This window comes from Myripristis murdjan, chromosome 3 (genome assembly GCF_902150065.1).
Source record: "Myripristis murdjan chromosome 3, fMyrMur1.1, whole genome shotgun sequence".
In the NCBI taxonomy this organism is placed as follows: Eukaryota; Metazoa; Chordata; class Actinopteri; order Holocentriformes; family Holocentridae; genus Myripristis; species Myripristis murdjan.
The window spans coordinates 26,541,009-26,563,936 of record NC_043982.1 but is presented as its reverse complement, the minus strand read 5'-3'; the positions used below and the strand labels follow the sequence as shown (position 1 = coordinate 26,563,936).

General features: G+C 42.1%; 1 protein-coding gene across 1 annotated transcript in view; it reads right to left on the bottom strand.

Moving 5' to 3' along the window:
- adamts18 (ADAM metallopeptidase with thrombospondin type 1 motif, 18) overlaps positions 1-22,928 on the bottom strand; it is an 83,619-nt gene that overhangs the window by 17,593 nt on the left and 43,098 nt on the right. Inside the window, exons 14-18 of the mRNA XM_030044718.1 lie at positions 20,557-20,687; positions 19,958-20,081; positions 18,398-18,642; positions 6,075-6,195; positions 3,196-3,322 (exon numbers count right to left, since the gene is read on the bottom strand). Coding sequence (XP_029900578.1) covers positions 3,196-3,322; positions 6,075-6,195; positions 18,398-18,642; positions 19,958-20,081; positions 20,557-20,687 — 748 coding nt within the window. The remainder of the gene's footprint in view (positions 1-3,195; positions 3,323-6,074; positions 6,196-18,397; positions 18,643-19,957; positions 20,082-20,556; positions 20,688-22,928) is intronic.

Below are 22,928 nucleotides of genomic sequence, written 5' to 3'. Positions count from 1 at the left end.
CCTGCTGTAGCTGTGGGCTGGCATATTAAATTGGCCTCCCACAAAGCTACCACCCTGGCCTAATTACCTGCTGTATGCTTTCCTGTTATGTTTACCCAGGAAAAAGTCTGCATGTTAACATGTCATTTTGTCTCATATTCAGTGTTAAAATCAAGGAGATAATGTCGTTTGTTTCCAGTGCTAATCAACTTATTTCCAGGATTGCATCATTTCCTTGATACTAGTGGGCAGGTCTGCTTTTTGCCTTGTTTCAACATATTTATTCTTGATCTCAGAAAAATTGCTGAACCAAGTAACACTGCCTAGGAAACAAGAGGGATTAAGTCATCCCACTGGCAGATTTTTCACTTGTTTAAGGAAAAAACAAGATTTCAAGTCTAAATATGAGACTAAATTGCATGTTAAGGTGGTTTCTTGTTAATGCTGCTGCTACACAGTCAAACATCCCAGTTTTCCCTGATAGGCTTACAGCCGCTGTCATTTAAATCACTTCCCAAATCCCCAAGTCATTTTTGACTCCCTTTGCATCATTCATGTGTGTTCAACCATTATGTGCAACTTCATCTGTACCATAGTATTTATTCTAAGGCTTATCACCTCTTCAAGATGGGAACTGAAGGACTAAAGCAACAAAAAAAAAAGAAAAAAAGGGGGGATTTCTGGGATTTTTGGCTCTGCATGGCTAGACTGGCGCGGCCCCATGGGAATCCCGTGGCCTCTGCACAGTAAAACATGGACAGGCCTGTCAGCACCCGAGATACACGCTGCAGAGATAAGCAGGCACTTTTACATTCCCCCCTCCTGTCAGACACACACGCACGCACGCACGCACGCACGCACACACACACACACACACACACACACACACATCCCACCTTGTAGTCCACTTTTCTTTCCTGTGCTGGCCTTTTGAATACATGCCTGTACATTCTGGAAGTCTTAAATGCATTTATTAAAGCCTTCATCTCTGCTCCCTTGGCTCAAATCTGTTTCTTTGCAAAAGGCTGTAAATCGACACGTAGACATGACCAGCTGGGAAACTACTGTCAACTACTGTGTTTAAGAATCCATGGATGTCAAAAGCAGCTCAAAACTGCGCTGGTGTTCTTCACCTGGGCTGTTCCACTTCCCCTCCCATACAAAAGGGGAGGTCAGGACGGCATCAGCACTGTGTAATACCTTTGGCCCAGATAAGAGAAATGGTTTGCCCAAGATTAGGAGCAGGAAATGCCCTCTCGGGTGGTGGGAAACTGAGGGAGAAACAGAGGCTGGATGTTGCAGGTGAAACCGATACTCCCGACACAGAACATTCACTCTGGACTTGTGGCACGGCTGGATGTGATGATGACATCATCAATGAGGGACACTGTTTCCATTTTCACCTTTTATTATTTTAGCAAGACACACAATCTTGCAAGCTATGCAAGTGTGAGCAAATATGTGCACTTTTGAACTGCAAGCTTGCATACCACATTAATGTGTGTGTGTGTGTGTGTGTGTGTGTGTGTGTGTGTGTGTGTGTGTGTTCCCTGCTTGTCCTTTTGAACAGTGCTGTAAATCAACCTGGCTTCAGTTGCCTGGGCCAGGAGAGAGAGACATTTACCCAGAGCTGTTTCAACTTGCTGCTCCACTGCACTTCAGCCTGCCTTCCTCTGCAAGCTTCATCCTAATGCAGGGAGCGAACAGATTCCCTTATAATGCCCAGGTGATACATAGTAGTATGACTAGGCTGCAAACAGTCTGCAAACAGTGTGTCTGAAATGCATGACAGAATGCATGAATTTTTCTTGGGAAGTTCCTAAAATACTATCTTCACATTGAATCCTTAGCTTGACACAAAAAGCAGATTGTTTAGCATATGTCTTAATTTATTGTCAAAGCCAGTTATTTCTTTGTAGATCAATTGATCAACTAATCGCTTTAGTGCCACAAGCAATTTTCACTCAAATTCCCGTGCTTTGGGCTCAGCTTTATGTCTGACATAGACAAGCAGATAAAAACTGTCTGACCTCAGTGGAGTCTGAAGCCAGCGCTGGGAACACTGTGAATTATTCAGACTAACACATGTGCATTAGAGTTAGCACATTTGTAAGACAAGCCTACTTAACATGAAATGATTTGAGAGATCAAGACATACGTAAAGCAATCCATGCACGTTTTTCCCCCCAAGTATTCAGATTATATTAGACTACCTTTTGCAGAACTGTGCTCCAGGCTGCAGTGATTTTGCCTGTTCACAGTCCCTCCTGACAGACAGACAGAAGGCGAACTTCCATCCAAGCATTTCTGATGAATTCTGATGTATTGAAAAGCTGAATGGAAACTGCAAATTTTTCTCCAAATGTCCTCAATATCGCAAAGACTTTTCTGCTTTCATGAAGTTGAAAAGTTGGTCTCCCTGACAAAATAATGCAAAAAAATTCACAAAGTGAACGCATCAGTTGAAAGAATAGAAGAGATATGAACACCCTGACAACTGGTTTTATCTCACTGTACAGTAGTTCATACGTGTCTTGTTAATGTTAATGATGATGAAAGAAACTCTTTCACAAGTGCAGCCTTAATCGGGAACAACACAATAAAATACATCAGCTTGCATTTCAGCTTGCGCTTTTATCAATGTTAAATTCTGAAACAATGCCTATAAAATATCTATCCACCACAATCTCCCAGAAAAGTCCATTTCTGTGTGGTTTCCATGTGCAAGGTGGTTTCATGGTTTTGTGAACATTACAATATAGCAAAGTACATTTATTGTCTTTTAGCCTTACATGAATGTATGAAATGTGACCAACATTATCTGACTTGCCCTTAAACTACTCCATGACTCTCTAGTTGGATGAGTTTTCTGAATTTCATTAAAAAAAAGTGAATTTATTTGCTTCAACCCATGGATGAAAATGCATCTATTTTGCATTTCATTTTCTTGCAACATGTCAAAAGTAAAATTCACGGAATAGTTGGATGGAAACATAAATATTGTGGTGATGTTTCCAACCAAACGTTGAAGAATGATGTAATGAGAGAAGAGATAAGTATTTTCATGTATGTGTGTAATGAAAACACCGCCTTTCAGTTGCTGAATATTTTGGCAACCAAAAAGCATCTGCCACATACCTCATTTACAACACACAAATACACACACATACACACACACACACACACACACACACACGCATACATAGTGGTGCTTACTATGCAGGGCAGGGCTGTGTGTTGCAGAGGTGTGAGCCCAGCGCTGGTCTGGTCTGAGGGTTACACATGGAGGAGTTCACCTGCAGCTTCTGGTCCTGCAGACAGATCGCCTTTGTGGAGATGCGGCCTGAGAGAGAGACAGACAGAGAGAGTAGACAGAGGGAGAAAGAGAGAGAGAGAGATTATATATGTCATCCATTTTGTCGACATCTGCAGTGTTTATGCCCACGGTGCGTTCTATTAGTCTTTACATGGTAATCCCCCAGTTCCATGTTTTCCCTTTCATCTCCATCTTTGTTGTTAAGCGCTAATCACTGTCATGTTTTTGCACTGCGCTTCCCAGAGAGCCTCTGTCAATCAAACAGTGCGTGGATGAGACTGTGACATCTTTCTCCTTGGATTTTCTGTCAAAACATTAAACACACCACTTCCCAGGATTTTTCTCAAGAGCCACCAGAAACTGAGGGTCTGCCTCCTTTGCAAGGCTGCTTCCAGATACGCAGCATTTTTTGGAAATATGGCCATAAGTCCATTACAACTGAATGCCCCTCCCCAAAGAGCAAGAGCAACCCTGTACCATCTGTCAACAGGTAAATAAAAGCCTCTTGTTTACAAAACCAGTCTCTGGAGAGTGCGGTCTGTGAGTGCGACTGGCTGGTTTGTGGAAGTTTTCAACTCTGAAAACAAAAAACACAAATTTTTGATTTGCTATCAATTTTTATAAAAGTGCAAATATTTGAAATCTTCACCTCAAAAATTAAATTATTGATGAAATAGCATATGAAAAATGTAATGAATAAATAAATTGTTTGCCCAGCATACCCGTAAGCCATTCTGGGTGGATGCATCCAGTATGTCAATTTAGTCTCCCCCAAGTTAACTTGCTAGTTCACTAGCTACTGCATATATGCATATATTGAATATAATAGATATTCATTTATATGAATGTTTCACATTGCAGTTTTAACCAGAATTTAAACAGAATATGAGAGTGAGTGACTTGGTAAGATGGACTTTTTGCAGTGTAGACCTGAATTACCATTGTGTCATATCAAATGGAGATAGAGCACAGCAAAAGGGAGATTTATTCATGTGAAAATGTGGTAGAGTAGTACTTCATCCTTTTCTGCTCGAGAGAGAGAGAGGATAAGTCATCCCTATCAGCTGTAAGGGCTTGTACGCTCTACTCCCTTTCTCCTGACTTAACTCCCCCCACACACACATATACACACATATACACAGTGTCAGTCCTGTGAGAGGTGAGGGTAGATAGCAGTGGAACAAGACATGAATAAAACAGAAAGAAAGTCAGGGAAAAGGTGGAGATCTGTGTGTTAACTCAGTGAGACTGTCTGCCTGCTGGCTGCTGTCACCTCCTGGGACATAAAGAGTGGAGGTACAAGGACCACTCTCACACACACACAGAAACACACACACACACACACACAAAGACACACTCGGACTGTCATGCACTGACAAGTGAACAGAGGAGTGCTGCGAGTCTTCTGGGACCAACAGAGTCTGAACTTCTCAGTTGACAAAGGTGCTTTTCATTAGCCTTAACACACTTCCTGGCCACACTAGCAAAAATACACACACACACACACACACACACACACAAGGTTCTTCCTCTATTTTAGTTGCACATACAGTACATGGGAACACCTACACACACACAAGCCCTCAAGCCATATTTCTCTTTCAATCTTCCAATTTATAACAGACAAAGGCCTGCACGTGCACACACACACACACACACACACACACACACACACACACACACACACACACACACACACACACACATATACACCAAATACTTTTCCTTTCTCCTGCACATGCACACACAAACACATTGGTAACACTTTACAATAAGAGTACAACAATTAACGTTAGTTAATGCCATAATAAACATTAAGTAACAGTTAATAAACATTAAGTAACAGTTAATAAACATTAAGTAACAGTTAATAAACATTAAGTAACAGTTAACTAACGGTTAACTAATGTGTCTAAGAATCATGTACTAATGCTGTTCATGCTAACTTATTGATTTATATGTTATTTAAGGGTTATTGTAGATATTATTAACATTAGTAAATGCCATAATAATCATTAACTAACAGTTAATTAACCATTACGTTAATTGTTGTACTCTTATTGTAAAGTGTTATCAACACATTAAATTCTGCTCTTATTTTCTGCCTTAATTATGCACATACACAGATGCACAAATAACATGCCTCCCTCTTTTTTCCCCTCACACACATCTCTCTCTCTCTCTCTCTCTCTCTGAGTCTCAGGGGCACTTATATGTCCTACATGTCCTATATGTTATATGTTCTATAGAAACACAACATAACAAAGTGAGGCGATCAATGTTGAAAAAACATGATGAAAAATTATAATATTTTTGAGATTGATCATTCTTTGTCCATTTCACTTAACCCTTTGATGCATGAATTATGAGAGCCTGAGTCAAGATTTTATTCTTATGTGTTTTTACTCTTCTTAGGGCATGAACACTTTTGTGAGTCTCCATACTTCTTTAAGGATGCAGGACTGGTATTACCATGTCATGATACTAGTATGAATATGTTTTCAGCAACAAGAATTGACAGTTTCTGCATAAACCTCAGACCGCAGAGAGCATTCTAACAGCTGATATGCAATTCCACCATAGAAACCATTGCATTTAGGAGAAATGACTTTATAACAGCTGTCCACTGTAGTGACCGCTATGCGCCAAAGGGTTAAAATGTGACAGCAATGTATGTATTTTGTGGCTATTATTACACAGGTCTCTCTCTCTCTCTCTCTCTCTCTCTCTCTCTCACACACACACACACACACACACACACACACACAGGCAGTCTCACCTCCAGCACAGGGGGCAGAGCAGTCGGAGCGCACCACACCCCAACTATAGTCAGGTTTCCTCTCGGTGCGAGGCAGAGTGTACTCCCACACCACACCCGGGTTCTTCCCCTGCAGCAGGATCTGAACACACACACAAAGAGAGAGAGAGAGAGAGAGAGAGAGAGAGAGAGAGAGAGAGAGAGAGAGAGAGAGAGAAAGAGAGAGAGCTGTAGTCACTAATACCATTTTTACATCAAGCACACGGGCATTCCACATTTCTTTCCAATACTACTGTTTGGACATTAAGTATGAGTTAGGGTTGCCTACCTAAAATGTGGACCATGTTCTGTATCTATATGGGCCACAAATTGGCAGGAGACCCATTCACACCTCTACCAGTCAGAGCCAAACACAATAATTACCTGTGACTGTTGCAGGGTTCAGAATGCAGGACTGATATGTTAGTTTTGTTTACACAGACTTTAAATCCTGGATGGTGATGGCATTTTAGTTCAGTGGAAAAGGGATGTATGTTTACATGGGAATGTCGAACTGAGCACAAATCCAACAACTCCTTGCTTCAAATGCACATCGTTATTTACATATCCACATTACACTGGAAGCTGCCCAGTGCAAACACAATTTTCTAGAGTATACTGCAAGACACTGAGCAGTTCTGCTGGATCAGATGGTAAGCTAAGCACCGTGCTCAAGAGCATCTCAGTGCTAGCTGCTGAGCGGCGTGACATGGACATGGACAGGTCACCGGTCCATCATAGGGCAGACAGCCAGACAGTCACATTCACACCTAGGGGCAATTTAGCATCTCCAATTCACCTGACTTACATGTCTTTGGACTGTGGCAGGAAACCAGAGCTCCCAGCAGAAAGACATGCAGACATGGCGAGAACATGCAGACTCCACACAGAAAGGACCCTGGCTGACCAATCCGGTACTAATAATTTTATGGAATCAAGTCATATCATATTTCCTCCAAACACAAGGCTAGCAGCATCTTGCTGCTACATGCTTATCAATGTCTGTGCGCATGTGCTCACATAGAAGTACTGTTACTTTGCTGATATGTCACTTAAGCAAAAGTCCCAGTATAAAAATCACCTTTATTAACAGGAAAAAGTGTGTAATTTAAAATGTAGTGAGAGGAAAAAGTGAGGTTCTCTTTAGAAGAAATGAGTATTGTGCTCTTTGCCATGTCATTTTTGTGAGAGCACAAAGTTCAAACTACATTCTTTGAACTGCAAATATTAGAAATGACAAAATAAAAGTGACAAACAACATAAAGGCAGATTCCTCCTCCTCTTCTCTGCTGACTGACTGTTCACTGAAAATAAAAAAGTTTTTCAATTTACATTGCTCCTCTTTTACAATGTAGTCAAGTACAATACTGCAACAAAAACTGATTTAAGTCAATGTACTGTCTTTAAATATACTCAATTCTCAGCTACTCAGTTACAGTAATGTGAGTAGATGTAAGCAGTTACCTCCACCCTTGAGTTTGTCACACACAGCCTGGCAGAGTTTAGTATATTTAAACTAGGAATTAACTCACTCTGCAGTCTTCAGTCACTGTGGTTGGGACTAAAGGTAATACCATCGACCACTTGGCAGCTAAGTCAGCCATTCAGTCCTTATTGAGCCTCTGGATCTGCTAAACACTAAGCAGAAACACCAAGGAGCGCTTTGTTCCCTCTCTGGCCCAAACTGGCCAACCACACACTTTTATTTGGTCATTTTATTTGGGCGGGACAGTGTATGTATGAGTGACACTTTCCACATTCTTTAGACAAGTTGCTGCCTTCACCACATCTTCTAAACTGGACATTTTCTGAGTTACCTTTTCTGAAAGGGAGGTTTATTTGGTCACTCAAGTCAAGCAGGGACCAACGGATGAATGAATGCAGACATACACATTAAGGCTACAGGAGAACCATCAGGCTATCATTACAGTGCCCCAATGAGGATTTGCTTCCATGGAGAGGGATTTTGTTTGGGCCACATTCATGTATTCAGCTCATAGTGTGTGATTTTAAACCATCATGCTGGACTGCATTCAGTTGTGCTAATATCCCCTGTGCCCTGCATCTCTATGTTGAATTTTTCTATTAAAGGATAAATTACAGCTAAATAAAACTCCTTTACCATGCACTTCAGTTTAGTTCAGCTTGGGTGCATTTCAATCCTCATTTGACAAGCTGTATCAGGTTCAGCCATCTGTATTCATTCCAAGGCCTGGCAGACATAACAGTCTATCAATATTTGTTGTGTTTTCTTTGGGGATTGTACTAAAGTACAATTGTAGGATACAATAGGGTACAATTGTACCCTAATCTGCAGAGAGAAACCATCTGTAAAAAACAACTCAGACATGGACTGAGGATGCCACCTCAGCACTGCTTTGATATCAGATACACCAGTCATCCTTTTGTGCTGCAAATGTTACTGTAACAAATATATTTTTTTCCAATCAGACACAATGGCTGAACAGTGCAGAGAACACAGCATTCAAATCTGGAGACACTAAGGCTTACAAAGAAGCACGGGGGAGGCTGAAGAGGGGCATCAGAAATGCCAAGTGCGGGTATAAACTTCCTACTAGGACAGTTACACAGTGTCAAGTTCCAGCAGTGACATCACTCTGCCAGACACATTGAACCAGAATGAAGAGATCAACACCTGTTCCTCACCACAAGGAAAGGACCAGCCGTAAAGCTACATCAACGCCAGGTCAGAATTGCGCAGAATTAACATCAGCAAAGCTGCTAGACCAGATGGAGTCTGCTGACGAGTACTGAAGGTCTGTGTAGACCAACTAGCAGAAGTATTCACTAACATCTTTAACCTCTTGCTCCAGTAGGCTGTAGTCCCCACCTGCCTTAAGCAAGCCACAACTGTCCTGATTCTCACAAAGGCAGCAGTGAATTGTCTGAATGACTATCACCCTGTTGCTCTAACCCCCATCACCACCAAGTGTTTTGTGAAACTGATTCTCTCCCACATTAAGGATGCCATCCCTGTTATCTTGATCACTTTGCATATTGAACCAATATATCAACAGATGATGCAGTCATAACAGCTCTACACACAGCCCTTGCACATTTGGAGCAGCAGAACACATATGTAAGGATGCTGTTTATTTTAGCTCAGCATTCAACACATAACCCCCCACAAACTGGTCCAAAAACTGAGAGATCTGGGCTTAGACAGTTCACTGTGCTAAACCTCAAACACAACCTAAACGCCACAAAATCTAAGGAGATGACACTAGACTTCAGAGGATGAAGGTGAATTGAGCACTCTGCATATGAGGGGAGGCGGTAGAGAGGGTGGAGAACTTCAAATTCCTGGGAGTCTGCATCATGGCAGACCTCACGTGGTCTGTGAACTTCTCTCACCAGGTGAAGAAGGCCCAGCAGAGACTATTCTTCCTTAGGAAGTTAGAACAGTCCCACCTCCCACAGCAGCCGCTGGTTAGCTTTTACTGTGTCACCATGGAGAGCCGCCTGAGCTACTGCTGCAGAGTGTGGTACAGCAGCTATACTGTGGAAGACTGGAGGGACCTGCCACAGATGGTGAAGGTGGCTCAGTGAGTAATTAGGACTACACGAGTATCTGTCAAGCATGTTTACACTGGCCAACTACAAAGGAAAGCCAGCTGTATCATAAAAGACCGATTCCACCTTGCCCTGTCTGTTTGCCCCTTTCCTCTCTGGACTTTTGATACCAAACTATCAAAAGCAGAAAAAACACAGACTGCTTCTTTCTAAGGGCTGTAATCTCTACACGACTGCTAACACTAAGTAAAAATTCATCATTCATCATTCATCTTCTAAACCGCTTATCCTCACTAGGGTCGCGGGGAGCCAATCCCAGCGCACATAGGGCGAAGGCAAGTAAAAATTCCAATATTTCAATATTTCATCTGGGTTTTTTAAATAGGGGAAATCAACACAAAAAACTACCAGTTCTAAGCTTCTTTTTGATATATAGGTTGTGGGGGTTTGAAAGAAATCCAGCTGCCACACCAGGCTTTTACGCCAATGTGAGACTTCGCTGACTGGCAGAACACTCCACTCTCAGCCGGCTTCCTGCAGTCCACTGACTCGGTGGGGGTGATGACAGAATATAGCGATCACATTTTAATAATTAGTAGTAAATGAAACCACCAGTTTGTGAAAGTATAGTCCTATGGTCTTATGGTCACTTTTGCAGTGCAATGCAGTGCAAAATTGCAAAATGTGTTGGTGTGTTTGTACGTCTGGCCCGTGTGTGTGTGTGTGTGTGTGTGTGTGTGTGTGTGTGTGTGTGTGTGTGTGTGTGTGTGTACGTGTGTGTGTGCGTGTGTGTGTGTGTGTGTGTGAGAGAGAGAGAGAGAGCTGCAGATACAACAGACATATGTTTCTCGGTTTCTCTGTCATTCTCACTCTATGTATATGTATAATGTAAGAGGTTTAGATAAAGGCTGTGAGAAATGGACAAAGAGCTGACTTCTTTTTATAAAATCTGAATAATAACAAGCATATTCACCATATATTCGGGTAGGAAAAATATCTGTTTCCACTGCATTATTTGTGCTGTTCTGAATAACATATTCAGATTCGGATACATCCCTACAACAGACATACTGACTCAGACAAATTCACATTGTCCCCTCTGAACCTGAGAAAGTTTAGGCTAACATAACTGAAGTATCTCCATGAGAAACCGTAACCTTGGTTTCAGACACTTCGACACCCACACTTCCTCTGTTGATGCTACAAATCCCAACCAGCCAAAACCCATTGCCACAAATCATTAACCACACCAGGAATGAATGCTTATACAAGCAAACACACTCTTACCATCACTGATATTCGTGCAGCAATTAACCAACAGTGATGTACAAGAGCAGCTAGAAAAAAGGAACTCGGCATAACACTTCTTTGGGGTGTCTTTAATATAGGACCTTTAAGCCTTTGAAGCATTAAAGTTGAATAAATAAATGACTTCCCTTTTCAAAGCTAGTCAAACTGAATAATACACCCAACCAACCACTGTGTACTACAGACTGTAGAAAAAACACAGTGAATTTCAAACTTATTTCAGATATATTCAAAATGTCCTGTCTTTAGCAGTTCTGTCTTGGGAAAATTCATCCCAAGGCTCATCTCCAAATGCGAACTGGGAATTATAACAATAAGAACTAAGAATAAGATCCAAAAGCCCCCAAACATCTGCACTCTGTCACCACAGCAACCCTAACTTCATGATGCTTTCCACACATGTGCCAGCTGGAACAGTCAGGATGGGAAACTCTACCCAAAGACTGGCAAATATAAGACTAGTGATATATACAGTAATGGAGGACTTCAGATACACGTAATTTATTAAATTAGCTAGCAATCTGGGAAACAAGGACCACCACATCTGCTTGACGTAAGCATTGGCTTACTAATCTGTAAGCCAGGAGCTGGCAGCAAGGCTACAATCTAGCTGACAATAATGTGCCAAAAAATGTGAATCTATACTTATGAAGATTCTTCCATTTGTTTCTGTATTTCAGTTGGGGATCTACAAATTGTTAAGTGCATGTAGGATATTGATATGACCTGGAGGACATTGAGCTGCACTTGCTCTTCCAGAAGACTTGATTACAAACACCTACAGTGATATTTAGACACTCAAAAATTCAATTTCACTTAAAAGTGAAGAATAATGTGTATAGATGTAACAGTTATTTAGTGACGGTAGTATGTAGGATTACAAATTCACAAGGAATGGATTGTGGCCATTTGCATAGACATGGGCATATTTTGCACCAAATGTATGTATATTCCTTAATTTATACACAACATGACATGACATATTTGCTTGGCTGCACAGTTAGGGGTGCATTTCTTTCCAAGTGTCTTATGGATTACACGGTTTCTTTTTGTCTTATTTGTTCAGATTTAGTGGCCACAAAAAGCAGTGCAGTCCTTTGGAGAGTGCATTCTAGTTTGCAGTATGGAAAGGCAGGACATGAACTGTAAATATCTGTGCTTTTCTTCAGGGTCATAGAGAATCCATGTTTGTTGAATGAAATGCATCCCTCACACAGAAAAGGATCATGATGAGGTTTCTCTCTGTTAGTTTAAAGTGATTGATGTCACTGAGTCCATGTTGTCCCACAGAGCAACATCCTACCACAGGGTGCCATGGTTTTCACAGTCCCACCACCGCCCCACTCATCAAGTCAGATGAGATGATGATGAATTACTATGTGACAGACACAGATATCAATCTGTCTTGCAGACCGACCATGTTCTGCCCTGGACTGGCATGACCTCGCCACACCAAGCCTCAAGAATGTGAAATCAGAGGGAATAATCCCTGCTTCGTTTCCAGCAGCAGCTCCAGAGGCAACCATATGTTATGTCTGCTCCCTCCCCCTCCTCCTCTTGTTAGCTACTTCTCTCTCGCTTCCCTCTCTCTCTTTTCTCCCTGAACAGCTGAGCAGCTGAGCAGCGGAGCAGATGTGAACACCTTCTCACAGTTTACGCTCACACTCCTCAACATTTGTTTTCCTTTGAGTGTTTCAAGCTGAGTAAGACTCTGGTAGTGATTGATGTGTAACCTGTCTAAACCCCCTCACACTACTTTCTTTTCTTTTTTTTCTGTGAGCGCGCCAGAATGCATGAGGATGTGTGAAAAACTCTAAAACTCGATTTCCTTTTTTTCTCTGTTTTGGCTCTTTCCATTTGCAGGAAAACGTTTAAGTCTCCCACTGCCCTGACCTTAACTTCTCACATCCATAGAGTTCAATTGCAGAATTCTTAATCTTTTAATCTCCCTCTCTCTTCCTCCCTCTCTCTCTATCAACCCCTTTCTCTTTTGTAATTACAGGACATACTTAGAGGGATTACGGTCATATCATCTGCAGATCAGCAGAATGCCACTACTGAGTGCTCTGCTGGACAGACGCATGACTGGGACTCACAGGCGAGCCTGGAGCAACGCTGTCAGTCGATGCAAGCCCTCTACTTTATAAGATAAAGACGCCCTAAGTCCTTGTTCACACATGTACTGTTCTTCCAATGGCACTTTTCGCCATGCCTAGTCAAATTGTGCCATGCTGATTTGCATTTCCATTACCAGACTATCTCCAGACTAGGACTAGAGTGCCCACCCCGCCCTCAAGCCAACTGAAGTGACGTTAGAGGGTTGTAATCCAACCATGTTTTAAAAAAAAAAAAATAAAAAAAAAAAAATAAAAAAATCGGCGAACCTCTTAGGGCCCACTCACATTGGCAAGTTTGAGCCCGTATCGTGCTAAAGCCAAAATCCCCCCCTCCCCAGTCCCCGGCTGGCCTGCACTCACATTACCTAAAGCCCAAACGCGCCCAAGCACGATTGCCCCCGGTGTGCACGTCATCACGTTGAAATACGACAACAACAGGCATGGCCCGACGTCATTATAAATCAATGTAGTTCAAATACATCATGTCTTCCTTTTAACTAAAAAACGTTTTTGGTCCTTTTAATCAGACATGGGATGTTTATTTACCTTGACAGTTTCGGAGGTAACTTCCTCCTTCTTCAGCAAGGTCCAACTGACAGCCGGAGCGGCACCTGTCAGATCCGGCAGACCGGGTGACCGGGTGACCGCACACCGCGCGGTGCCGCGGCCGGTGCCGACGCGGTGCCGACCAGCACCAGGTCTGCCGGATCGCCGCACACAGACTGCTGTACTTTCATTATAAACCGACTTGTGTTTATACGCGGTTGCAGCAGCACAACGGACAATGACACAGACAACATGGTTGATTATTGATTGCGCAACGCGGCCATTCGCCGGTAATCGCGCTGTGCACATTAAACAGTTTTGCAGAGGCAGGAGGAAAGTTGCATGATTTACATCCGCGCACTGCGTGCGCGACCGTGCATGTGCTCATGTACGCGCCCGTACCGTGCAGAAGCACACCCCTTCCAACCGTGCCAGAGCGGGGGAAGTGTACTGTATTCAAGCACGATACGGAGCGATCACACTGGTCAAAGAATCCGGATTTTAAGGGCAATCGTGCTTGGGCGCGGATCAAACTTGCCAGTGTGAGTGGCCTCTTAGTTACACTAATACTGCTCATGTGAAGCAGCCATATTGAGTTGGTCTTGTTAATTTTTGGAAAATAAAACACTCCTTATGGTTACAAGGTGTCAAAAAAGTCACTGGCCATTTTTCTCTTCTATATCAATCCAAAAAAACTCTCAGCACTGTTGTTGTTGGTTTTTTTCCACTTAAAAATGAATCTCAGTGTGTTACTTTTGTTTTTCTTGAAACAAGTAAAAAAGTGGGATGACATACAGCTACTTGTTTCCAAGGTTGATCAACTTGTTTCCAGATTTTATTCCAGTCATTTTCTTGATACTATCCCGACCATCCAAGCCACCACCTTTTTCTGCCTTGTTTGTACATATTATACTTGTTCCCAGAAAAGCTCCTGGAACAAGTGAAACTGCATAGAAAATAAGTGGGATTATCTCATCCTTTGCAGTGTGACAGCAAAAAAAAAGTGTGTGTACAGAGCCTTATTAAGTAACTGAGACACTGCTGAGCAATAAATGATAAAGGCAGTGTAACCTGAGCCTTTTAGACTGTGCTGTCAATGATCAGATAGGTTATTAGATAATATTGCCTGGGTAACATACTATTGCCCTTCAAATTCATGCTGCAGGGTAAATTTTAAATCTTTCCTGTAAGATTCAACTAATAGAGCGTTAACTAGGTTTTCACCACTGATCAGAAATAATCTGCAAATATTTGTCTTGTAGGAGTAAAACAACAATACACAACTACACAACAGCTACTATGATAAACTGTCCGCAAACATAATCCTCTCCTCTAAAATAGCAACACAAACACACAGACATTTCCTGGCTGCCAAACAAGTGACCAGTGAGGCAGTTTGGAAATATCACAATGGTATTTCTTCTGGATTTACGGGCCAATCACTCGTGCTTTAACCGCAGTATTTCAGTTCAATTGCAGCCCGAGGGGCTGAAAGGAGACTCGCTTTTACATGACTTTTGCTTCGCCTGTGGTGGAGGGAAAAAACTCCAAACGTCTAGCCTTCACCTGGTTTCTAATTCTGTTTCCACGGCCAGGGTTCATAGTTCAAGTGAAAATAAATGCTTTTGCTGACAAAGCTAAGAGGGAAGCACATCCCACACATCCCACTACAACCCCTACAGACTTGTCAAGGGGCAATCGACCTGGCCACTCGTCGAACATTACTTTGGCTATCAGGGGGATTGGCCTATCCAGCGTCACATTCTGCTGATCCGGGACGGGTAAAGACTCGCTCTTGCCTGAGAACTCTGGCTCCTGACACACCACCAATTCTTTACGTGCTGAAGTGTTCATCAGCTTGTAAATCACCTGCTGTACTAGGCAGAACGTTTCACTCCAAGCAGTCAACTGATCATATACTTTTCATGCCTTCTTCTGAAGGCCAGCTGACTAAATCTATGTCCATGCTAAAGCTAGTATATTTGAAAATGGCCTATTCGAGTCTTTTGTTTTCCAAGAACATTGGGCCATTTTCCAAAAGTCTGGTGTCAACAATGATAGGCTTAACAAGGACCCAGAACACTGACATCTACTCTAATGAGCTGCATTTTCCCCTGACCCATGGCATTAATGATATTATATGACATGCATGAAGAAAACAAAACCACACGTGAAACTTTGTTTTTACAATAGACTAGTCAGCAAAATTCTTGCTCTTACAAATCACTGGGAGTATTGACAAGTTGTGCTTTTCCATTCATATGCAGATGGACAACTTGAGAGACCAGTAAGAGGATGGTGGGTGGCTCTTATTAACTCCCCCCTTTCTCCACAGTGACTGGGGGCCTTCCTCTGGGTTTTTTCCTTTGTCCAGAAAACCATGCATGCATGGGAACAAGGTTAGGACAGATAATGAAGCTGAAATTAAACTTAGCAAAAGTTCAATGAGGAGGGCTATCTCTGATGCATGTTTACTTAACCCTTATGGACAGATTCCCACGCTGTCATTTTAGACGCTACTATCTCCCTCTCTGTCTCTCCAATCAATCACATCTTGACATGACTACTGTTAGCCAATTATCTGCTGCTGCCAAACCTTAAAACTACTCTCTCTGCTGTCATTCAGCTGTCATTTCAGCACTGCTGTGTTTTGCGGCCCACCTCTATCCCTTCACCACCTCATCATTCAGCCTTCAGAGTGCCAGGTTCCTTGTCCAATCAGTTCCCCTGGGTCAGCCCTCTCCATCACAGTGGAGAACACCGGTGTGCTGTCCTCTCTGAATGCCAAGAACCTCGGGGTGATCCTGGACAACCAGCTGTCCTTTGCTGCCAACATTGTGGCAACTATCCACTCCAGCAGGTTTTCCCTCTAGAACAATCTACAATATAAGTTCACTCTATAAATCCAAAGGTAATCGTGCCTTTGCAGTTGTATCCACATCACTTTGGAACCGTCTACCTCAAGCTATAAAATCTGCTAAATCTATTGATTGTTTTAAATGGCTGCTGAAAACTCACTTATGTTTTGTTTCTGTAGAGTACTTGTATTCTCATTTCTTGGTTCCTTTCTGCTATCTTTGTTTTTCTTTTATACCAACTGCTTATTTTGCCGGCTTATTTTGTTTTAATTTTTGATCTTGCATTGTACTTTAATTCTCTTTTTTATTTTCATTCCTCTTTGATGAAGCACTTTGTAACTTATGTTTTCAAAAGTGCTTATTGTCATTATCATTATAAGATTTGCACAGTACATTTATTTCTTGTTGGGAGAAACAATGCAGCTCCACTCCAGGCACATGTCATCTCACGCCTAGACTACCGAAACACTCTTCTGGCCGGACTACTTGGTCCTTATATCAGCGCTCAAAGGCGCATCCAGAGCATCGCAGCCTGTCTGGTGTTCAACCAACCAAAATTCACTACAGCTCATTTCACTGTCTACCCATCTCTGCTCACATCAAATTTGAGACACTGGTACTCCCCCCAAGGGCCGTATTGTACATCAAAATGTCCCACCATATCTACAATCTCTGATCAGGTTCCAAACTCTAACACTGACCCTCCTACACAGCCCCATTACTCCACACTGACAAAGACTGGCTTGATGACTGTGGTCCAGGATGAGGTCTCTTCAGCTTCTGAGTTCTCCAGTCTTCACTACCAGCCGTGTCTGGACTCCAGGGGGACATTCCTACATATACTGTAAAGGGGCATACTACACTGGATCACTGCCAATGAAGATTAATTTGCTGCTGGCATGTAAGCACCAATTTTCCTCCTCTTCACACAACTAATGCATATTATGCCATTTCAAGAATTCACATATCTCTCTTTTTTGACTCGCAGTCTCTCCTGATTGAACAACCTGCATATTAAAATGAATCCACTTTGGGGCACATATTCTAAAATATTCATTCTTGATGGATGGATATGGTGTGTTAGTGTGGACAGAAGAAAAAAAAGCTTTTTTTCTCTCCAAAATGAAGAGGGAAAAAAGTTTTCTCATTTACCCAGCTATGTATAGACAAGGTTTGGGAAGTTTGCTTGCTCTATTAGCCAGGAATCACATGGCTGCAACACACAGCGTGTTTCAGTTCAGTGTCTACAGTGGCCACATCCGCGGCCTTGGATGTGTGTATGGACAAAACACGTGTCTCTGTGTTTACACTGGAGTGTCCAAGAACCAAGATGTGTGCTGTGTACGCAAGAGGAGGCCTCTTCCATGTGAGTCCTTCACTCTGACCTGAATGGTGAAAGTGGCACAAAAGACCATTTAGACTAATTGAGCAATATCGCTCTCTCTTTCATCTTCTCTCTCTCTTCTTTCTGTTACTCGCTCTCCCCTTGGCTTTCACTCTCTCTCAGTTCTGATGTCCAACACTGCTCTCCCCTGTCTTTCTATTGATGTTAAACAGTTGGCCTGGGTTCAGATAAATCCTCAATGCACGACATCATTTTCATTTTCTTTCTCCCCTTTTTTCTCTGTTATATGAAGTGAACAGCTCTGGTTAAGGTTCAAAGTTCAGGACGACCTGTTTGAACCCTTAAAACCTCTCATTTATTGAGATGAAAGCCCCCTCAAGTGCTCCCTGCAGCCACAACACCCCTGACGTAACTGACCACCCTGCACAATTAATCCCCAGATAACAGAGGAATTAGAGTCAGCTACACCCGCCCCTCCTCTAACTTTTTTTTTCCATTTAGACCTCAGGTCCAGAAAAAAAAGGCGCGGCGGTTCTGCCAGGGCCCCTGTCATTGTCAATTGCCATAAACGGTTGTCACCCGGCAGCGGCGGCTTACTTCAAACACCAGCGTCTCATTAGTAGGTCCCGCAGCGTACAAGCTCTCTGGCTTGTTGAAGGAGCGCTGGTAGTCGAACACAGTCCCACCAAAGTGGAACTTCCCTGGCCAGTCCACCGTCCAGTCCCCTGTCAGGTAATACTTCCTCTTCAGGGAGCGGACGGCCAAGTAGCTAGTGGAAACCTCCATCTCCTGCACTCGGATGCTGCGCGCCCCAACTGGCACCGTCACCATGGAGTAGTACTCTAGAAATGAAGGGAGAAAGAAGGTTTGAATGGGAAGGGAAGGCCATTTATTCTCATTTAAATACAGTTGATATTTAACTGAAAAAAAATTAAACAAGTGCCAGTAGGATGAGACAATCCCACTTGTTTCCAGTATTCTTGAGTCAAGAATCATTTTCTTGCTACTCGTGTGCTGATTTACTTGATTCCTTGTCTTGTTGCAATGGATTTATACTTACTGCCAGAAAAATTTCCTGAAACAGTTGAAACTGCTTTGGAAACAAATGGGATTATCTCATCCCACACGGCATTTTTTTTACTTGGTTTATAAGAAAAACAGTGTAGAGATTTAACTTTTAAATTCAAATTTAACTTTTTTTTACTGCTGTTGTTGCTGCTGTTGTTTTTTTTGTTTTTTTTGTTTTTTTTTACCATGACCAAAAAATGTGATTCTACATTTTATTGCATGTGGAATGCAAGAGACATTAGGGTGCTGTTCACTATGTTCCATTGTACACTCAAAACTATACGCACACACACACACACACACACACACACAGAAACTTTGAGGCAGATAGATCAACATCCCTGCTTTACCTCATCCTGCACTCAGCTTTATATCTGGTCTATACGGATTACCAGACAGGGATGAAGTGCGAAGATCCATTATGAAGTGGCATGAAATGTGTGTGTGTGTGTGTGTGTGTGTGTGTCTGTGTGTGTGTGTGTGTGTGTGTGTGTCTGTGTGTGTGTGTGTGTGTGTGTGTGTGTGTGTGCGTGCGTGCACACCTATAGATAGATCTTATTTATATCTATGTGTGTTCTCTTAGAGGAATACTTCACCCAAAAAGTATATATTGTGTAACATTTATTCACCACATGTTCTCTTGAATGTCCAACAAAAAAGCTTTTAATCTCATGCCTAATGGAGAAGCAAGGTTCAAAAAACCGTGGCCATTTCTGTTAGAATGGAGTTGATCAGCAACTTTGACCAACAGCAGCGAAAAGGATATGAATCAAATTGTCAAACTGTTCATACAGTGTAATCCCAGTCTTGACTCTCAATTTGTCTGCACAGTGCATCCAAAACCAAGGTATTTTCAGACAAAAAAATTGCTAAATAAACCACTTCTGGTAAACGCTCTACATGTTCACCAAAATGAAGACCCACCTCTGCCTTATTCAGTGGCCAGGAGTCCTACACTGAATGAAGACAAATTGGGCTCAGTAAATTATTTGTCTTACAAAAGTACTCAGTACATGCCATCTAACATGCAAAGACACACACACACACACACACACACACACACACACACGAAGGAAAACATCAGCCTACCGTTGGCCCTGTGCTGCAGTGTGTATTGGCCTTTGAAGAACTTGCAGGTGGAGTTGTCTCCCTTACACACTCCACAGGCGTCCAGAGCGGCCTTGGAGCTCAGAACCTGGTCACAGCCCACCGCCTACACACACACACACACACAAACACAGACACACACATACACATACAATGATGTTAGCATGAGCAGATGAGTAGGAGCGATTGCTTCCTCTTACGGCGAGTCTTTTCCATTCTCCTTCTAGTCTACCAGCATGACAAACAGTCACACAACCATTGAAGCTGTTTCCAAGACATTCTCTTCCTTTCAAATATTTATAATTGTTTCTTGAAACAAAATTAACCCTTTTTTGTTCTCTACTCTGTTAACAACTTAATACGGAGGCACAATTTGACAGACTTGACAAACTCAAGCTGAATTAACCTCTGCTGTATGAGTGCTGAAAAATAGGTTAACCTGTTAGCTTACATAACATGCATATTTAAAGCTGGTCCAAGCAATACATTGAGGGAAAAGGTGCCTTGTGCATCTTTAATACTGAAAATGTGTTTTTTCTGTGCACATACACATTCATTAATTCTTTAAGCAGCCAATGTACCTCGCACACTCCTTCGATACAGACATCTCCTTTCTGGTCAGAGCAGGAGGTGCCATCTTTGACTTTGCTTGACATGGCGAAGAAGAAGTCAAAGTCCTCTGCGATGCAGTACAGCTTGCAGATGTCTTCATCTGCACAGAGAACATGCAAATACAGAACATCATCAGTGAGGAAGTCTGAGTCAGCTAATCGTCAAAATTAGAGATGCACTAGTATCACTTATTTAATAAGGACACCAAGCACAAAACTTTACTTATTGACCGATACCAGGCAGTGATCCAATCCATTACTTTCACTGAACAGAGAACAAGGCTTGGACTATTAGTTTGGCGACGCTAGACATTATTATATAAAATCATTATTTTTCCAACTATTTCTGTGTAGAAAATTCACACCGTTTTTTTTATTATTATTTTTGACATGTTTCTCAGGGATTTTGATGTGAGACATTAGTAAAATCTCTGATACTGGTGGATTTTTAGTTACAAGTGAAGGAGAATTTAATTTGAATTTAAGTGGTCAAATGGTCCTATGACTATAACCAGACACAGTTCAGTTTACCATAATGAAAATTTCCTGCTGCTACCTGTTACCACGATGCACAAATAGAATAGAATAGAATAGAATACAGTAAGTCGCACCCAGTGCACCCAGGCAGATTTTGCTCAGGATATGGGTTTATTTTGTGGTTCAGATCAGTTATCACAGGCAAGTCTCTGCAGTCGTGTTTGATTAAAACAAATGACAATGAAGGTGACTTGGCCCAAAGTCCCAAAAGGCAGTTCTGAATCTGTTCCTTTCCTCTCTTCCCATTCATCAACAGCTTAAACAGACCTGGGACGACGGCCAAACACACCGCTCTCCTTCACCCCTCTCTCTCTCTCTCTCCCTTCTTCTCCCTCTCCCTCTCTCCCTCTCTCTCTCTCTGACACAGGTAAAAGCTGGCCTGCAGGCTTCCTTTTCAATCTATCCCCGCCGTGTCAGAGGGTGCAGGTGGCTACATGTCTATCATTCACATTACACTGACAGTTTACCCAAAGCTCTCTTCAAAAGGGGCGTACTGATAGTCTCCTGCAGGTTTCTTGGCCCTCACCATTGCAGCGGTAAGCACATTCTGGCATTACAGAGACACTTAATAAAAAGATTCGGTTCAGCAGAGTGTGGCAGGGAGCAGAAATAAGAGGGCTAAGACAAGAAAAAGCTTGTCCTGAATGATCTGCAACTCATTGTTTATTTAGAGCCATTGTGCCCTCTGAGCACCAATATTTACTTTCTTTTTTATATAAACCAAGTAGAAATGTGATAGGGGATGCCTTCATGATTCTCACAAAGTATTACGCAATGTCTCAAGCATTTCTTACAGATTTCTTGAACTCTGGGCCAAAACTGTCATGCCAGATGCCAAGATATGAGAGCAGATACGGGAATACCTGTGACACGTACATTTAACTCTAAACTGACTTGGGATGAGCTAAAACACTGAGGCCTAATTAATGTCTTGGACAATAATTTGCAGAACAGAAGGACAACTCATGGGGCAGTGGTGGGGTTTCCATCCAACTATTTTTATGCAAATATTGAACTTGCACAAAAGAAAACATGACTTTGGATATAGATAAATTTGGATGGAAGCATAGCCAGTGTTTTTGTCACCAACTTCCTTCAAGTACACCTATTTTAAATATTTAGCTCATAGGTCAGTTTTCTTAATATTTTGTTTGTCCAGAAATCTACAACAAAGCTTGTGGTGTTTTTTTCCATCTCAATGTGTGCACCACTTACACCAAAGAGGCTTCTTGCCATCTCTCTCTCTCTTTTGTTTGTTCTTTTCTTTTGACAACAGAGGTCTGATGGTTCTATTGACATGGTTTTGTTTGTTATTTTAGTTTTTGTGTTTTAGGTTTTGTGCATGTTTTTGGTAGTTTAGGGATGTCTTGGTCTGTCTGACCTCCTAGTTTCCATAGGTATGTTGAGGTTAAATCATTATTATAACAATTTGACTTGAATCCTCACATCTTTGCCGAGAATAGACACGCACACACTCCAGTCCTCCTCAGAAATAAACATGCTGTACATCAGTGCCACCAGTGGCCTGTGGGACTGGACAGTGTGTGATGTATATCACAAACACATGGAAATAGAAAACATAACTGTGTAGCGTGCTTCTATGGGGTAACTGTGGTGTGTGTGTTGTATAGTTTTATGCTATTTTGGTAAACTGAATGAGCATGTCTGATGTCCTGTAAACAAAATTGGTGGTTGTACTGCATTGTGAGTTTAAGGATTATGGAGGCAAAACAATATAATTAAGCATCCTAAAGATAAGGTTTGGATTACCACATATTCTAATGTTATTTGTATATTGTACAGGC